Source organism: Meleagris gallopavo, chromosome 23 (assembly GCF_905368555.1).
Source record: "Meleagris gallopavo chromosome 23, MGAL_WU_HG_1.1, whole genome shotgun sequence".
In the NCBI taxonomy this organism is placed as follows: Eukaryota; Metazoa; Chordata; class Aves; order Galliformes; family Phasianidae; genus Meleagris; species Meleagris gallopavo.
This window is the reverse complement of record NC_139426.1, coordinates 395,515-414,629: the sequence shown is the minus strand read 5'-3', so window position 1 is coordinate 414,629 and position 19,115 is coordinate 395,515. Positions and strand designations below refer to the sequence as shown.

The window sequence follows — 19,115 nt, the reverse complement described above, 5'->3', positions numbered from 1 at the left end:
GGTAGCTATGACAAGAGGGATGAATTGTGAAGGAGGAAGCCAGCACAGGTTCCCTGTAATTGTTTGCTCTCAGCCTGGGAAGAACAAGGAGCTTTGAAGGATGCAGTCACCATGAAGCTTTGTGTCCCTTACAAAGGACGAAGGATGTGGTTTTAGCTTTTCATCCTGCTGCTTTGCTTTCCTTCAAGGAGAGTATTAAGTACACATCATGATTGATTTTGTAGTGAGTCAGGTAAGAGCAGAGTTCCTTCCTGAAGGCAGAAGAGGTACGTGGCCACACGTTTGCATCTGCTAAAGCCAAAATAGATATTGTTACACCGCACCAAAATGCAGCATTGCAACCAGTAAACACAGAGGGGTGACAGCAAAATAATTTCCAATTTAGAAGTTTAACACTATGCAGAAAAAGGTAATGAAGAAACAATTCTTCATGTAATTGGCTTGAACAACTCTTAGCATTTCGCATCTGTTTAAAAGTTCTCTAGACAAGGAGCATCTACAGCTAAACTTCTAATCAAAACCAAAGCAGTGACTGTGGTTGAGTTGTCTGCAAACTGAAACTTTCCATTTGCATGACCCCCTGTTGGGGAACTGATGGCTTTGGTCATAATGGAAAGCGTTGTTATGGACCAGGGACTGTGGTGTTTTAGATGCTGGAAAACCAGAGGCTGATACTGGGTAAAGATGGATTCAGGAGTGCAATACAAATAAAAAGAAAATTGAACTCTAGCTACTGATTTGAGCTTCATAAATACTAAACATCATTTTCTTGACATGGGGAAAATGCGGAGTGAGAGATTTGTGGGCTGCCTTTAAACTGCCTGAGAGCCCGTTGTCTGTTGATGTGGCAGCAACCCAAAGCTGCTCCTGTCAGAGGCATCGTGCCCCAGTGCCAGGGAAGCTGCAGTGTGGTTCTGTCTGCTTTCACCTCAGTGATATCACATCTTCATTAGCTGCCCTGCTGGTAATCTGCTGTTGATTGAGATTAATAGAGAAAGTATTTTCTAAATATTTCTGCATGCATTTTCATTAATCTTATGTTCAGAAGATTAATCTTGTGGGGCGACCTGCAAAAGGTGTTAATTGCAATTTTAGATGAGAATCTATCAAAAGTTTGAGGAGGTGCAGCAACAACTGCAGAGCGGCAGCGCGAGTCCCGGGGGAACGCCGGCGTCTGTCAGAGCTTGGTGCTTAATGGAAACGAAAACATTGCTTTTTAAAAGCTCTTTGAAGCAAAATGCAATCCTGACCCGGTGTGGGCCATGTTCCTGCCCCTGCAGGTTCAGTGTGGGATGAGAGCAAAAAGAACGGATGAATTATTTAATGCCTCTCTGTCCTCAGTGCTGTGCCGCTCAGGCTCTGTGCTCCATAGAACCAGAGGTGGGAAAAGGAAACTCTGTGGGGATCATCATGATACCTACAGCAGTTAAGCAAAGCTCTAGTGAAGTTGGGGCTGCAACCCGAACGTGGGGAGCTGCCCCTGCACCACGATGTCCTATTGCTGCCTGGTGCCTTCCTGCAGAGCTGCTTTGCTGCTGGCTGTCCGGGTGCTGTGCGGTGGTACTGCAGAGGGAAATGGGCAATGCGTAGGAAAGGGAATGGGATATGATGGCCCTCATCTGCGGGGCTTCCTGTGTGCAGTGCAGAAGTGCTTATTGCTCCCGTAGGGCATTTGGTCTTTCTGTCGTGATGTAGCAGTTAGGAAGGGAATGGTGACTGCGTGCCAACGAGAAGCTGCTGCACATCTTTGTAGGGGGAACGTGCCCTGGAAATGCATTTGTCCACAGGGATTTGTGCTTAAAGCCACTTTAGCCCATGCAAAGCAATGTTTGGTGGTGACAAAATGCCGGGGCGAGAATCGCGCTGCCACGCAACTCTTGGCCCTGGTAGAGAGGGGAGAAGTCTGAGTTTCTTGTAACAGCTGATCAGGGAGGAACACGCTTCGTTCTGCTTGGTAAAGATGGTTTTCTCATGCTGTTAGCGTGATAAAAACAGACTCTGGAAGCAGAAAACTAGTGACAGTTCACATATGCTCAGATGTTACTGTAGGGCTTTCGGTAGATCGTATGTGTTGGAGTCATGGGAAGGAAATGGCTTTTGGCTGTATTTCATCTCCTCCACACAGGAGCGTGGCTGCCCGGCCCCCCTCTGCTCCCTGATGTCCCTGTAGCTCAAGGGGGGCTCAGCAGAGCGCAGTTCCAGGAAATTCTTTTGGGATTTATTTTTAATTCTTTTTATTACTTTTTTTTTTTTTTTTTACAGTTACCAATGATGAAATTTGGCACAAAAGTGGAAGTGCATGTGTGATGTGGCTGCCGTTGCTACGGTGGTGATTTATTGTCCGCTTTTACTTATGGAAGCCCGCTTGGTAAATTCCTTGTGATTTGTAAACCCGCAGGCAGCGCGTTGGGTAAAAGTGATGAATGGGACGGCTGAGGGAACAGATTTCTGCCCGCTCCTGGGACTGGCTTTTAATGATGCTTTCCGTAGCTTTAGCATACAGTCTGGGGAAACCGGCAACCTAGAACTTACTCCTGATTTTTTTGGGGTATTTTATTTTAAATGTGAGATGGTTTCGATGACGGAGGCAATATTGCTTTTCAGTTTGGGGCTGTAGGCAGCTGAAGGAAAGCTCAGGATGTGGTCAGTGCGAATGAAATACTTTATGCTGACAGTGGGCAGGTATTTGAATGTGTATTCTTGCCTTCTCTCCCATTGACTAATGAATTTCTATTTACCAAAATGAAGCAGCACTTAAACCTGATCTGTTGAATGTTGCGTATGTCCAAAAGCTGTGAGCTACATGTGGAAGTATTGATCTTCTTTTAATCTGTATCTTTAGTCAGTGAAAACTGCAGGAAGCGTTTGAAGCTCCTCTGTGCAGACAGTGGCTTTGTGAGAAAGAAGTGAGCTCAAGGGCTGGCATTCTGCCGTTGTGATCCTGAAAAAAGTCTTCACGAGGCAGAAACGGCACCAAATCCTGCAGATAAAATGGGCTGGGATGGCTGGAGAGGCCTCAGGAGCTGTGCTGCTGTGCAGTCTGTACCCACCTGGGGCCCCTTGCAGCATCAGGCCTTCACCATCGTTTCTCTCCTGTCACCCAAATGAGCTTTCTGTTCTGCCATTCCAAATGAACAAGAGTAAAACGTCGACGCTTTTCTGCTTAAGGAGTGTCAAAAGCACTCTGCCCTGTTTGCTGGTTGTAGACTGCAGGTGCACTCATCTTGCATCGGTGTTTGTGGGGCAGGAGAGAATATTTGTGTTGATTGCAAGCAATAGGAACTTGGTGTTTCCACGACAGCTCATCCAGAAAGACGTTCTTAAATGCGTGCTTCCTGTGGTTCCTGCCAGTGTGTGTGAGTGATAGCGAAGGTCTGAGGATTTTAAATTGGGAAGGAAAGATCTAGTATTGGCATACACAGTAATTTGTTTTAGGTTGTGTAAATGCTTTTCAATTAAGGGATTCATTGGAAAGAGTATGGAGTGTTAGGAATTCAGGAGCTGCTGAATGCATTAAATGAACGACGTAAGGAATATTTCCAGTGATGGAGGAGCGGATGCTGGCCCTCAACGCTCCCTTGCTGGCATACAGGCAGCTGTGCCAAACTGCAGGGCTTCCCACGATGTGCAGTGGGAGCTGCATTGCACGTTGTGGCACATTTGTGAAGAACTGAGAGGTGATGAAGGGAGGACTTGGTGTGTTGAGTGTTGACTCACCAATCCAGTGTTTTCTGGCCTTACAGAAATACTCTCAGTAGAGAACAGGACCAAGAAGTTAGGTGGCTCACAAAGCAGCTGGATGCCTCATTTTAGAGGTACAGTCAGTGCTGACACTGGGGCTAATTTTGCACAGGAGTGGCTGCTGAAAAAAGATTTCGGCTAAGACTTCTGTTCCATTCTAGCACAAAATTAATCTACAACAAAACTGCGTAATTCATAGCTCCCAAAAGTTATTTCAGATACTTATATACTTAGCAGTTGGGTTTGGTCTGTGTCCCTGCTGCAGCCCTGCCCTGTGCTCTCCCACCACCATCATTTTAGCCCATGCAGCTTTTCTCTGTTGTGTGCAAGAGATACTGGCTCAGGCAGCTTTTCACCAGATCTTGTGCAGTTTCCCTTCTGGCCCTGTGCTGTAATGATCTTTTTCCTGCTGAAAGACATCCATTGGGTAATAGCAACTTCTAACTTCAGTACAGCCTGGCTGCATTACGGGCGCACTGAAGGCAGGCGGGCTTCAGAAAGTGGTGTTTGATGTCATTTATTGGATATTTGACATTTCCACTCTAAGCCAGCGTGACCTTTCCTACCCTCCTGGCTCCTTTTTGGCTTCCCTGTGGGATTTGTTTCTCCCTTATCTCTGCAGGTGTTTCTATTGAACGGTGCACCTGAGAGCACCCAGAAAGGAGTGCAGCTCTACAGTCTGTGGGTTTCCAAAGGTTCAAGGTCAGGTGGATCTATTGATGCTGTCCCCCTTGACTATTCCCACCCAAGCCTTCGTTATAACACTGCTGTGCTCTGAGTTGTTCAATTATTCAGCCCTCCCTTTGAAATCCATCTCCAACGTTGAACTCTCCCTTTTCCCCAGTGCTGACTTCTAAAGCTTCTCTGTCCATTGAAAAAAAACAAAAACCCAACAACAGTATTTTTATTCATTCTGAGTTTTTTCAGACGTTAATTTAATCAAGGGACCCTTTGTTCTTTATTACAACGTTTCCTTAGATATAAGTGTTCAGTCTTCTCCCCACCCTCATCAACCTCCACCGAATCCATTCGGAATCCATTCGGTCTCAGCTCTTCCAGCAGCTGAAGCACCCGACGCAGATGTTTGTAGTACAGGTTTGTATCTGATTTCCCATTTATGTTGTAGACATGATTAAAGCTTTCAAGTAAAATCACAGCTAAATCCTGTCATGGCCTCGGCCGTTATTTTTTTGTTCTCCTATTAGGATTTTAAGCGTTTCTTTGACATATTTTTATTGCGGGATTAGGAAGAAAACACTTGACTTATTTGCAACATTCTCATTATATTCTCTTTATAACATTCCTAAAAGAGAATAAATACAAAATGCTTTTGTGTATTGTGGTCATATTTCAGTCTGACTTTAATATGCTGCACTGTTTCCCAGCTCACAATTCTTCCAGCTTTGTGGTGGCAGTCAAGAAATCCTCGTACCTGGAAAAAGGGCACAGGCTGCTGGAGCCCAGGTGGTGTGCAGGACCTGCACTGTTTGTGCTGCAGAGCTCTGGCTGTGGGTTTTGTGTATCCCGTGTCAGGACGGGTGCAGTGAGAGCACTGTCTCGGGGGGGCACAGCAGCCTTTCCTATTGCTTTCCCTTTTATTAACCCCTCACTCATGCCAATGGTGTGTCATGTCAAGGTCTCACGTCAAGCTTACTCCATCCAGCCCTGTTCTTACAAATGGCTCACACTGGTTCCTATTTAACAGGGCGTTGTTAAGTTGACCATCAGCAGAGCTGACAGCATGCTGTTTGTTCCGTGTTCCCATCCACCATCTGACTCCTGGGGGCAGAGGTGATGCTGCAGATATTAGGTTAGTAAGGACCTGCTGCCATGTAGGGCTGGGCTGGAGAACACGTGCAGTTGAGCACTGAACAGCCAACATTTCTCTCACGTTTCCAGCAGTGCTTTAGGGGACGCTGTGTTGTGCTTATGTTGCTCATTCTCTGCTTCGTGTTTTTGTTCGTGTGACAACAGGAGCAATGACCTGAGCTGCTGCTGCTGCTGCACACCATGGGATCTCCATTGGTTTGATGACTTTGGGTTTCACTGTTTGGTGGCAAATGAGTGACAAGAAATTAGTTGCAAGGCGAAGTCCTTTGTGTCAGGCTGAGAGATGGTTTCAGAAGGTTGTTTCGTGTCTAATTGACCATGACTGCAGCCCTAAGGAGCTGTGAGCTCCTGGAAGCCATGTAATCCTGCCAGGAGTCCGTGTACAGCCCTGAGTCGTTTCAGAGGTGGAGCTGTGACATTTTTCTCTGACATCTTGCAGATTTGTCCATGTTGAGGCAACATCCCTTCTGTACAGTTCTCACCAGGGCTGGGGTGATTAAGCACTTAAATTGATTAATCAAATTTCTTGTGATGAGAACTACAGTCATTCATTAATCTGAATGGGATTATAAATAAGAGTTGGCAGATACAGGAGACAAACATGTTGACAGCTAGACCTGTTGTTGGAATACAAATTGCACTATTGCATCTGGAGGGTTTAACTCCTGGCAGCTCCAGGGTACAGCTTCCCTAAAGGTAAAATTAGGCTGAGATTAAGGTATCCCCATAATTGTAAAGGAATGTGCATTTGTGAACAGACAGCTACCACAGGTAGATACGTGGGATTGCATACCAATTATCCTGCATCAGGACCAGGCTGTGGATTTTGTTTCCTATTTAATTTAAGAAAGATGTTATGAGATTAGCTTCAGTCAAAATTCAGGGATAACCCAGTTGCAGTGTGTGGCTAATATCAATTTGAACAGTAAATGAGCAGGCTAGCGGAGGCGGTTCCTACAAAATTGTCTTGGAATTGACAGCTCTGCAAATAAAATGCACATCAAATTCTGCTCTTGAAGAAATGCTGTCTAATATTCCCTTTTTGGAGCGGCAGAGCCTTGTGCTTTTAATGTTGTGACAGCACGGGATGTTTAGGTGACTTGCAAAGAAGGATGTTGAAACTCTCACCACGTTGAAGTCGTTGGCAAAATTCCCATCAACTGCAGCAGGACTGGAATTTAATCTTCAGGGGATTAGGTGACTCTGCAAGTTGTTTCTGCTGTCTCTGGAGTCAGGCAAGAATGCTGCAGAGCGTGCCGAGATTAAAGCGATCGTGTCTTGTTGAACCGGCCTCATGCTTTTCTTCTCATAAATATTTAAAGAGCTCTTATTAAAAGAGTTACCAGCATAAAAAAGGAGTTGGTAGAGCACAGCATGCTGCTGTGTTGTTTCAGCCTGCCGCAGAAGGTCAGGGGGCTGACGTGCTTCTTGCTGTCTGAGGAAGGTGCGGTGATGTCTCCCATCGCTGCTGCCCATATCTGTGTGTTGGGCTGGCGCTGCTGAGATCTCAGCATGTCGCCTCTTCAGGCTTTTGGGCTGGCTCTGGGTTCCCCTCTCCTCCTGGGAGGAAGGATGCAGCTCCTCAGCCCTTATCCCATGTCTGCGGCTCGGGACCCGGTGCCTCTGGGTCTCAGCACTGCAGCGATTGCTCCCCTCGCCCTGCCCTCACCTTGCAGGAGGGGCTTTCACCTTTTGTTGCAGAAACCCCTCCCCTCATCTTTCTGCAGATGGCACAAATAGAAACTTATTTCTTGGGCTGCCTGTTCCTGAGGATCAAAGCCCTTTCCCTCTGGCTGATACAATCAAAACTGGTAATGGTGAATGGATCAGCAGCCAATGTCCACTTCCAGGCTTCCTCAGAGGGAGGCAAGGACCTGCACTGAATGTAAACAGCCTGCTCAAAAAGGCCTGACCTTGGACTTTAATTTACTATTGAGCTGCAGGTAAGAGATCAATGGGTGAGTGCCAGAGGATTCAATAGTGAATGGATAGTACCAGAAAACACGCAGGCCACCAGCATAAAGAAAACGTGTAGAAAAGAGTGCTTGGGGCAGACGAAAATATGCAGCTACTGAGTCTTTATTATTATTGTTACAATAATTTATCATTTCCTTCAGTGTTACATAGTGCAATTTGGCATATCTCATTTCTCCCGTGCAATGATGTGGCACATAGACACAGCCTTTGTCAGAAGATGGGATCGAAAGGAAGCAGTGATCAGTGGGAAAACCCAGAAAAGTGCTGAAAGCATCACCTGTTGGGGGCTGCTGGGCTGCGCGGGCAGGGATGGTGGAGGGACGTCATCGCAAGAGTAGTGATAACAGTCAGAAAAGAAAACCTGCTGTCCTTGTGGTGATCACAGAATTCCACAGAGGGGGGAGAAAAGGTTTGGAGGATCACTGAAATACTCCGTTCAATATTGACTGTTTCAGAATTGCTTCCTAACAAGTCATGAGGTAACTAGAAAAATCCTTGATGACAAAAGCTCCCTGAATGGACACGGCTGCTGCGGGGTGCAGCTCGGCTTCTGGTCCTGGGGGCACGGAGAGCTCTGGCAGAGTCTGTTACTGTGCTGAGTGGCACAAAGTAGGAATGTTGTGGGGGGAACACCTCAACTCTGCTTCTGTGAGATCAGTAGTGAGAAAACCCGTTTAGCAGTGGTTTAGTGGAAGACTTGCTGCAGTGGAGATGGCAGAGCAGGAAATGTTGGATGCCTCCCTATGTTATGACATGTTTTTTCCTTTTAGATCAAAATTAACCTCTCGGAGTGTCACCCATCTGCCTCCTGCATGGCTGTGCAAAGCTGCTGGGTTCAGCAGCTGCTACACGTCCGTGTTTGCAAAGTCTGAGCTGGGGCTGATGTGCACAAAGGGCTGCTTAGGTCAGTTTCCCCTTTGACACCCATCAACTCGGTATCATTTTGAGAGTTGTCAAAAAAAAAAAAATCTTCTCCTGGCTCTGCTCCTTTGGCCAAGCCTCTGTCATTGCTCTCCCCCTCCCCAGCTGCATCTTGCTGCTCGGGGAGAAAAAGGAAGATTGATGGCATTAGGATCCCTGTGCGGGGTGCTGGCATCGAGTCAGGAGATTTTAGAGCGGCACGTTGGCTTTTCTCGCTGAATTTTGATTAATGGAGCGGGCTGGAGCTGCTGCTGTCTCCCAGCTCCTTCAGCTGACAGGGGCGAGTGTAATCTGATGTTTAAATGGATTTGGAACGTGTCTGTGGCTTTAGCATCCGTGTCCTGAAGGAAAGACCATCTGCTACACGATAACCTGATCTCAGAGGGCACTTCCTTCGGATTTGTTTGAGAGGAGAGATGACACGCTGAGGGTTTTCCCTGCCGCTTTCTCGTTCGGTGGCAGATAGGCAGCTCACCCTACAGAATAAAGCCCAAAGCTGCCCTGCTCTTCTAACCACGCTCTGCCCCTCCGGAGGAAGGTGAGAATGCTGCGGGTGTTACAGATGCAAAGGGAAAATGGCTCCTACGTGTGAAACAAATACGTTAAGATAAGCAGCCAGCAAACTTCTGCACGTGGTGTTTGTGTTCTGTGTGGAATTCAGATATGCTTTCAGGAAGATTGGGCAGAGCATCTGCTGGGATGTGGGAGAGTCAGGGAAAAGAGTGGGGTAGCAACAGTGTCCATATGGAGAGAGAATGGAGGCATCAGTGACAGGGCGGAGTTCTTGTCACTGTGCTGAGTGCTGTCTCTGACACACAGGTTACAGACTGGAAGAATGGATGTCTCAGGATGCTGGGCTGTCCTTTACACCTTCCACTGCATTGTCCTCAAATGCCTGAGATCCGGAGCTGTGCCACTTCTGCATGGCCACGAGATTCAGTGCTGCTGGGTGCTGGGCAGTGCTCCCTTGGAGTGCACCTGTGTTTCAAAGTAGTGGAAGGCAACAGAAAGCTTGTTTCTTCTACATCTGCATTTCTCAGACGTACAGCGTGCGTGGCTTAAATTGCTGTTCTACTTTTTCTGTGCCGTGTGTGAGGAGATAATGTGGAGGCTGAGGTTGAGAGCAGAACTTGATTGGGCTCAGGTACCACAGTTAATTTAGGAGACCCGTATCTTATCTTGGAATGCAAGGAATGAAGCTAAAGCCTCATTTGTCTTTCCTGGGAGGTCTGCTCCATGGCAGCAGTAGATTCTGCTGCAAACTCTGTTATTCCCTGTGGAAAAGGAGAGGCACCAGGACAGCAGCGTTGTGCGAGAAGCCAGGGCTGTTCCTTGCCTCCCCGTAGGCCTGCAGGCAGAGGACCTGATCTGTTCCCTCTAACGGGGACGGGGCGCACGTGGGGCGTTTGAGCTGCTGGGAGGTGAATGATGCCTTATGCCATAAAATGACTAGAGTATATTTTAATAATTTAGAGCCACAGGTCTTACTTGGTTTGTTCTCTAAAGATTGATTTAGCTTCTTATTAAGGGAATTGGGAATTCAGTGTGAAAATCTGAACAAAATCTAGACTTTTTTTTATATAAATATCCACTAGTGTAACTCACTGGGGAGAAGAATTTCAAAGCCTGACCAACCCCATCTTGAATTTTTGATTCCTTGCTCTCCTACTTCCATTCCCAAGGTGTTCTTGTTAAGGAAGAACACCTCAGCATTATTGTATTATTTTTAAATAAGCTGCAATCACTTTAAGGAGCTCAGGATGAAAAATCCACTAATACTTTGATTTTTTTTCTCCAGTTTTCAGGAGTTTGATAATGCAAGACGTGAACTGCATATAAATGGAAGAGCAGGCAGTTCTAATTGCCCAGCTATCCCTCTTTGTCCAGAAAAAGCCCTTTCTTGTTCAATTATCAGTCAATTTTAGAAGGGTACGAGACAAAATGGAGCTCATCCCTACTCTGTAGGCTGCTTCACATGGTTGTTGCCTCCCAGCAAACATCCTTATGGTGTTTTTGGGCAAAGCCTTCATCCTGCTTATAGTCTGCCGGAGGGTTGGAGGGATACGAAGCTGTGATTTAAACCTCTGAATGCCATACGATCTGTGAAGCCAAGCACATCCCTTCCTGGAAGGTGGCTGTGGCTCCCCAGAGCTGCCCTGTGGTGCCCGGCGCTCACCCGTGGGGTGACACAAACCTGTGGGCTCCGTTTTCAACATGGAACCCATCACCCATCACCCACTCTCTTCCTGTTGCTCAGAAATTGTCTGTCTTTACTCCCAGACATTTTGTAAATTTTGAAAGAGAATTGGGGAAAAACGGCTCTCCTCTGTCCAGGCCATTAATTCAGCATGCTCAGGACAGAATTAACCTTGGCAAGCCTTGTAGAGGAGAGAGTAATTCTAACCTTAAAAATCTGCTGATTAAAGCTGGTTTCAGGAATTCGATTTCACTTAATGTGTTGGCTGAGAGCCCAGCCGGCATTAACATAGCCACAGACACACGGGCTTCGGCATTTTTTACCTCCCCCATTAAAAAAAAAAAAAAAAAAAGAACAAGAAGACCCAGCTAATGAAACCCCTTTTGTCTGTTTTGAGCAAGAGATCATTTTGAAGACCCCTTTAACTAAAAGCATTAAGCATGCCACAGCAGCCAGGGGTGGAGGAGGTGCCCAAGGGCTGGGCAGTGCACCGAGCTCAGCACCTCCCATTGCGAGGAGGAAATCTCCTCTTGCGCTGCACGCCGTTGTCCTTCTGGGATCTGTCACTTGTTTCACTTCAGCTTTTCCTGAGGTTGATGTCCTTTAACTCCTGCCTCGGGCTCCATGTCAGGCAGGCAGCAGCACTGCGTGCACGTGTTGGGAAGCCCAGAGCTGTGCTGCTTGCCAGGTCCTTGCTGGGAAGCTGCTGGGACTTGGTGACCCCACAGCTCCCAGACTGCTTTCCAACATGGGAGGCAGCTCTGAGTCAGACAGCCTTCGGTGGAGCCAAGGATTGCTGTCAGGGATTATCTTAAGCAAACAGTCTGCTTTTTGCCCATGCTGAATGGCAGGATTAAGATGTTAAGCTTTTCTTTGAATTCTTTTTTTCCCCTCTTTTTTCCTTCCTGGTTTTTCTTTTTTCTTACATGTGAAATATACCTTTGACTTATTTTAAAATGCTGTTAATCTTCAGCATCTATATTTTTGAAGTAGCTCTGTGATAAAAGCTGGCAGACCTCAACACCCTTAATATTCAAGCTGACCTTGCAGGTGCTGATCTTGTTCGTGCCTTTACCCACGCACCTGAGGGCAGCACCCCATTATGCCGCCCTGTGGGGCACCCTGGTGCTGCCGGGGAGGTTCAGGTTGGGTACTGGGGGCAATTTCTTGTCTGACACAGAGGTGATGCACAGTGGGGTCACCGTCCCTGGAGGTGTTCAAGGAAGGGCAGTTACTTAAGGATGTGGGATTGCGGGCAAAATCCCCCTCGGGTTCTTTTTTCCTTCTGTAATTGCAGAATCCTGGCATGCATAAACCACTACATTCAAGGAAAACTAATCACCTTTGGCAAAGGGGAGTATGTGATCATGCGCACACCTGTCCCCATCCCTGCATATTAAAAGCCAATGGAGTCAGAAAATAATATTGCTTTCTTAGCAATAAACTTATTTTGTGAACAGGAACTGTACTGGGATCCTTTAAATTAATAATGGTTCAGTGTGGTTTTGTAACGGGCACAGCTTCCACCTGACAGTGCTGTTTTAGGATTTTAACACGCTGGAAATTTGATTTTGCTACAGAAGGAATTCTTTACCCTTACTCCTTTTGGGCAAGCAAAGTTCATTTAACATAATGCATTTTTTTCTTATTCTTTTTCTTATTTTCCTGCATGAAGCAGTGGGCAGGGTTTACACGCCCTCTCTTTTCACATAGCTGGGTGATATGCCAAGAAGTGCTGGGTTGTTGCATTAAAAGAAGGGTGTTGAGTTGTTTGGATGCAGTGCAGGCAGACCCTGTTTGTTCTGCCCTGTCCCAGATCGGGTGCCAGGTGGTTTCTCTGCCTGGAGTGGGACTGCAGAGAGCTGGGAGGGCTCCACCACTGCTCTCAGCACTGGCACAAGGGCTGAGAATGATCTGGGGGTCAGCAGCTGGGGTTTATACCTGTATATAAACCAGAGAGACGTGTAAAGTCTGTCTGTTGGGTCTTTAACCTGTAGCAGTGTTCAAAATGTATTCTCCTATAATTTTGGCTTGATGTGAGCTGCCATTCTGTTCTACCAGCAGAGCGGAAGCCCTGGAGTGACTGCAGCACATACTGGCGTGACAGCAGATGCCGTTCTCTCCTTCCTGTTCTGGGTGCTGCCTCGTAAACCTGCTCATCGTGAGCCCAAATAACGATTTCCTTCCCTAACCCTGTCTCTGCTTTCTCTGTTTCTGTCCTTAGTGCTTGTACGGCTGTTACGTCCATTCCTCCATCATCCCCACGTTTCACAGAAGGTGCTACTGGCTTCTTCAGGTAGGATGATGCTGGATTCCTTCCTCCTGCTATTGTTCCAAGTGAAGCTGCATGGCTGGGCGTTGGATGGTTTGGGGATTTTCTTGTCTGCAGGTGATATGGATTTCCTTAAGGCGGTACGTCTCTCCTTTTTCTAGATAAATTTCTAGCAAATACTGAGCTGCTGCCAGCTTATGTGTATCCTAAACAGGGTCAGCTGAAATGAGACCTTTTCCAGGTTTTTAGTTGTGCTTTTCCATTTTGGAGCCAGCCATGCAGCAGGACTCGGGAAGCCAGCTGCTGTGTGTGCGTGTGCAGAGCTGTGGGGAGAGAAAGCAGCACTGGGGACTGTGTGAATTCTGTGTGAACCTGATGGCTCCGTCAGGAACGGGCGGCACAGTGCTTGGTGTGGAGGAGTCCTGTCGAGTTACTCACTGACTTTTGTCCTCACTGCTGTGGGCAGAGCAAAGCCCTTCCAGCCTTCTGAGCTCTGCAGTGTGCAGTGCAGGCCCTGGGATGTGCTGGTGTGTTCAGGGATCCCTTGGCTGCTCTCTGCCTGGGGTGGGCTGAAGCTGAAGGTGTGCTCAGCTCCCTGTGCTGATCCTTACCGTTGGTTACAAGCGGAAGCAAAATGGAAAATATCCCTGTGTTTTCCCCTTGATTTGCAATCACGCTTCCATGTTAAAATAGAGCTGTTGCTGCCTGCTGCATGAAAGGACCTCCCACAACACTGTGATGGTGGCTGTGCTGTGGAGTCCCCAAAGGAGCTCTGCACACAGCATCACTGTCCTCTTATGTGCATCCTTTTTCCTGCTGCAGTCGGAGTGGTATTTTACCTCCACGGAGGGAAGCAGTGCTGTGTGATTGCTGAAAGCAGGGCGCAGCTACGCTGAATCCACCCCTTCAAGGCCCTTTTTTGCAGCAGCAGCAGCTTTTCCCCACCACCTGCGGGTTCCTGACCTGACCTGTGGTTGGATGGAGCAGGCAGTGAGATGGGGAGCTATGCAAAGGCACGACTAAAGAAGCTGTTAAAAGTTCACAGTTCAGCACACTGAACTGAACAAAATCTCTAAACTTAGAGTCCAGTTTGCCTTGGGCAGCAGACAGCTGTTTGTTTTATTATTTAGCGTCTGTCTGCTGGTGATGGATGACGTGACACGAGAATTCAGAGGATATTCTAAATTCATCCCCAGCTGCAGGGCGCGGTGCGGCACAGCGCTTCTCCCGGCTGTCCCTGCTGAAGGCCCTGGGTAGAACAGCAGACAATTAGCACCTCTGTATGTAATTGCTTGCACTGCAGTATCAGAGGATCTTGCCTGTATCCTGGGGTCTGGCTCTTCCATGTTCAGCACTGAGGCCGTGTTCTGTGCTCTGGTAACTGATCGCGATTGAGATGGGCGGACCTGGAAGTGCGTTCCTTGTGAGCCCATTTGCGCAGGATGTTTGGTTGTGAGTGCAGTGTGTTTTTATTTAGCAACAAGGACACGTTGCCTCTCTGCTGTGTGAGGAACGCGAGCCTGTGATTCATGAATGCGTCTTCCAGGCTAAGTGGACATCCTTCAGTCACGCTCTCAAGGTTATGCAGCCGGAGAGAGAAGAGCGAACAACAGATGATGTTTTTCTAAGGTCTGCACAGTGCTTCTGCTCAGCTCTGTGGCAGCCCCCCACCTCCTGGAAGGGCTCAGCACATGGCAGTGCTGCGGGGCACAGCTAGGAGCAGTCCTTCCAAACAGCACCAGATTTTCTGTTGCTGGGAAAGAAAAACGTTTGTACCCATAATGACTAACGCAGAAAAAATGTGGATTCTCAGAGAGAGTCTATTTTCAAACACTGGCACAGCTGAATACCAAATGCAGAGTTCCCTTCTGCGCGTGGTAATTGGCACCCCAGGAATCTCAGATGGATCCAATGCCAGGCTCCTGGAGCAGCCGCTGTGCGCGATGGCTGCTGGCAGCAGCTCTGCCTGCTCACAGCTCTGCTCTTGTGCAGTGGGGCAGTGGGGCAGGAGTGATGCCAGCAGTTGGCGTGGTTTGTTATGACCCGTCATGTCCTGTCCTGTCCTTGGCAGAGCACGGCCAGCAGATCAGGACATCCTCTGCTCAGCTCCCACTGCCCTGGGATAGTTTGAAGAGTCGGGCCTTTTAAAACGTGTATTAGAAATATTGCAATCTCCTAAAAATCCTCAGACTTCTTGCTCAGTGATAGTTCTTTTTTATTTGGGTACAATAGAAATGATGGTGGTGAAGCACTGATGCTCGTGGCACATGGAGGTGCTGCGGTGCTGAAGGAGAACGGTGGGCATCGGGCACTCAGTGCCTGTTCTGACATCTGGGATGTGGGGCTGGTGGGCACCCCGAGGGCCAGCTCTGTGCCAACATCTTCTACTTGAAGAGGTGGATGTGGACATACTTTAGGGGATCTGTATCCATTGAAGCCCACCTTCAGCCTTTTAAATAGCGCAGATGTGAACAGAGATGCTTCCACATGCACGTACTCTTGGGATCTATTCAAGTCAAAGGCTATTTTTGCTTTACTTTTCCTCCTTCATATTTTACTTCCTATAGGGTCCTTGCCTTCACTAAAATTGAGTTCCATCTGGCAGAACTCATCACAAGCTGTCTTCTGTGAGCTCCTTCCCCTCTTTAAGAACAAAGCTGTTCCTCCGTCATTAGAGGAAGGACAGAGCACTGAAGGAGCAGCACTTGTGAGCCCTCCCTTTGGGGTGAAAAACGTTTTTTGTGACAAAAATCTATAGCATATAAAATTGAACTTGCAACTCAGATCGGTCTGCACCCTTTTATCAGTCTGGATGCCTTCAGAACCAAGATGTGCTTTGACACCTACAGGTTGAGTAGAGTGGGGCTGTGCAGAAATGCAGGAATAACCTTCTTCCAATCTTCCAGCAAAAAGGGAAGGAGAGGATTACAAATGAACTGGTGTTGAAGAGGCTGGAAACGGGTTAGCAGGAGTGCTTTATCTCTTGTAATGTTTTTATAAATTATTTATTAACACACTTGCTGCATTTTCCTTAGAAATTGGATAGAAAAGCAAAACGTATGGCCAGCAGATTATATTCCAGAAGAAGAATGGCAGTGATTAAAAAACAATTTCCAACTATTTCAAACGTATGACTTTATTTTAGATTAGTACTCTGCTATTTTTGTATTGCTCTCCACCATTTTAAAGAAAATCCTGGGCTCATTCTTGAGATATACGAGAAGACTGACAGTAATGCAAGCAAAGGAAAAAGCAGTCGGAGTGCTTTAGCTGTTGCTTAAATAATCTGTTGTCATTTATAGAAGAGATGCATTTCCCAAACTGCTCTGGGACGTGCTTTGGTTGCTAATCAGGAGGAGTTATTATAGGGGCGACATAACAAAGTCCAAAACATGGCCGACTGCTGCAGAAATGGAAAGCAGGTTTTATGCTTTTGGCTCTTTGTGAAAATGATGCACCATTTGCACTTTACATCTGACTTGGGGGGATTGAAAGTGGCGGATCCGTCACTTTATGGTTGCTGTAATCCTGCCATGTGCTGTTGGTGCAGTAATGCAGGGGGAGAGCAGCATGCCGTGCCAGCTGTGTTACCAGGCAGTGCTTTGTGCATCCTTCGGGCAGCACGGCACCAGCGTGGCACAGCCCGTATGCAAACCGCTGCTCTCTGCCTGCTCCCAGCAGCTCCTTCCCGCAGTGCCTGCATTACCAGGGCTGTATTTTACTCCTGTGGTTACAAAAACAACAAACCGGCGTTTCAGGGATGCTTGGGATCCCTGCTGGGGTGTTACAGAGCCATAGGATGGCGTAGGTTGGAGGCGACCTTAAAGCCCACCCAGTTCCAACGCAAGGCTGTGGGCTGGGTGCCCTCCAGCAGCTCGAGCTGCCCAGGGCCCATCTGTGGCCTGGGGCATCTCCAGGCATGTGGCACCTGCAGCTCTCTGGGCAGTCCCACTGCTCACCCAGGAGGTCCCAGCAGGGCTGTGTGTGCTCAGACCCGTGGGTTACCACCAAGAAATCCTCACTGCAGGGATCACAACCATGCGACAGCACAGCAGGAAATTAAATCAAACCACCAACTCCAAGTCGCTGATTAACATTCTCTGTATTCTGAGGATTAGGCTTTTTTGGACACTTAAATTGAATTCTAATACTATTTTGGAATGTATAATGGGCTGAATTTACTTCACCTCAGGTTTGAGTTAATGGCTTATTAAATTACGCACCTTGCATTAGCAGAGCTGTTTGCTGGTGTAGGAGGCTCGGCCTTACAGAAGGGATGCAGCGATGTGTTGATCTCATCTCGTATTCCCTGGTCAATTATGAGATTTGCAGGTGCCAGGAACGTGTTAAACTGTCAACTGAAGTTTCACCATCACTGCAAAAGCTTTGTGAGGGTGAGCTTGGAAGTTCCATAGCGAAGCAAATTTCGATCTGAGTTTAGAGATTTGAAGCACTTTTTTGGGTGGGTACAGGGAAGGTCTCTCAATCTTACACAGGATGTTTTTGCTCTTTTAATATGTGGTGTTGGGCCCTGCTGCGAGTCCCCTCCTTTAGCATTCTGTCTGCTCAGGCACTCTTTTCCAAGCGTTCCAGGTAAACCTGCAGTCTTGATGCTGCTCTTCTGCCTGCATGAACTCCCCTGTCATTACCTAGGCTGCTTTCATTCTCAAAATCATCTTTTGTTTCTGAAGGAGTGTCTGTCCACCTCTCTTCTGATCAGTGACCACCTTCAGTCACCTGCTCCAGGCTCTGACCCTCAGAACTCCTGCTCACGCAGGCAGGGCTCCGGCATGGCGCTGGGCTGGCTCTGCTGCAATGTCCGGGACTCGCTAGGGGCGTGCAGCACTCTGCCTCCATCACTATCTAATCTCTTCCTGCCCTCTGCCACACATCAGGTGCTCAGTAATCACACTGTTTGCATTTGTTTCTCCTCGTAGCCTCCATCTGTGTCGTCTTTAGGGATTTAAGACTCAACACCAGTGTCTGTAGCGCTGAATGTCACCACATGCATAAACCTCCGTGTTCCAGTGCAGAGGTGCGTGTGAGGTCTTTGGTGAATTGTGAAGACATTATGGTATCCATGTTTGATATTTAATACATTGGAGAATTGCTACTTTCCTGAAATGCATCAGTCGGGTTTTGTTCAGCTCAGGCTTTCTTTTTTTTAGAGACAGAAAGAAAGAAAGAGAAAAACACAAAATTAAAAACCCACCACCACCCAAGGATGGCAAACTGAAAAGTTGCATCTGTCCTGCTAGGAATTTGCCTTACATATGTCATATGAAAACTGGAAGGAAAAGGAATTCAGGTGGAAAATAAATCCCCTTCTCAGCCTACACGAAAGAGAATGGAGCCACTACATCAGGTTTGATGTGAATGGGTTGAGTAAGGTACAGAAATCAGCTCTGAACTCTTTCTGCAGAGCTTGGCACTTGCACAAATAGCTTGAGCCTGAAAAGCTGTTATTCTTTCAATTTTATTGAACATTAAATCCATCACAAAAATATGCAGAAAGAAGAATGAATGCAACAGCTTTCAAGGTCACTTATGTGGATTGTTTCTTTGGAGGTAATGTAGCTGCACTGGGCTTTCTGTAATAGAGCAGCGTCGGTGTAAGAAGCCATACATTTCATAGCATGAGCTCCTGATTGTACAGCAGTGCTCCTCTCTTTGTAGAAGAATACAGTAGAGATGTGGTGTAACCTGCCACCTGTGCAGCGAGGCACTCTGATTAACTAGTTATAATTATTAAAGGATCTCGTGTCCTAACTGCCATTCGTTGTCCTTTTCTTCAGCATAATTTTCTTCTTGGGAGCCCACATGCTGCACATCCCGGGGAACCCAGGACATGTGGGGCAGCACAGCAGCTGAGGCCCGTTTGAGTCCTGAAAGGCAGTTTGTTTTAAACCCTTTCAATATTTGCATGCTGCTGATAAATCTGGGTGCGTTTGAGAAAAACACATTTTTTCCTGAGTTCACCTCGTGGTGGAAGAGGACAAGAAGAACATTTGATAGATGCTGGGAAGCTGCTAGAAGCAGCTATCTAGAACAGCTTTTCTGGGGTGTGATGTCACTCTGGAGAAGAGTCTTTGCACGCCAAGAGGGATCCATCGTTGTGCTGAAAGACGCACAGCCGTCCCCAGGACTTGAGCTGGGTTTGTGGAATGGCCAATCAGG

General features: G+C 47.3%; 1 protein-coding gene across 11 annotated transcripts in view; it reads left to right on the top strand.

Annotated features, from left to right (window-relative positions):
• The window catches only part of CAMTA1 (calmodulin binding transcription activator 1), a 227,757-nt gene that overhangs the window by 128,015 nt on the left and 80,627 nt on the right, over window positions 1-19,115 (top strand). For 10 of the 11 annotated variants that reach the window (XM_085242255.1, XM_085242251.1, XM_085242252.1 and 7 more), the window contains one exon: window positions 12,891-12,962. The exons of the other annotated variant lie outside the window; for it this stretch is intronic. In XM_085242255.1, coding sequence (XP_085098381.1) covers window positions 12,891-12,962 — 72 coding nt within the window. The remainder of the gene's footprint in view (window positions 1-12,890; window positions 12,963-19,115) is intronic. 11 annotated transcript variants of the gene reach the window in all.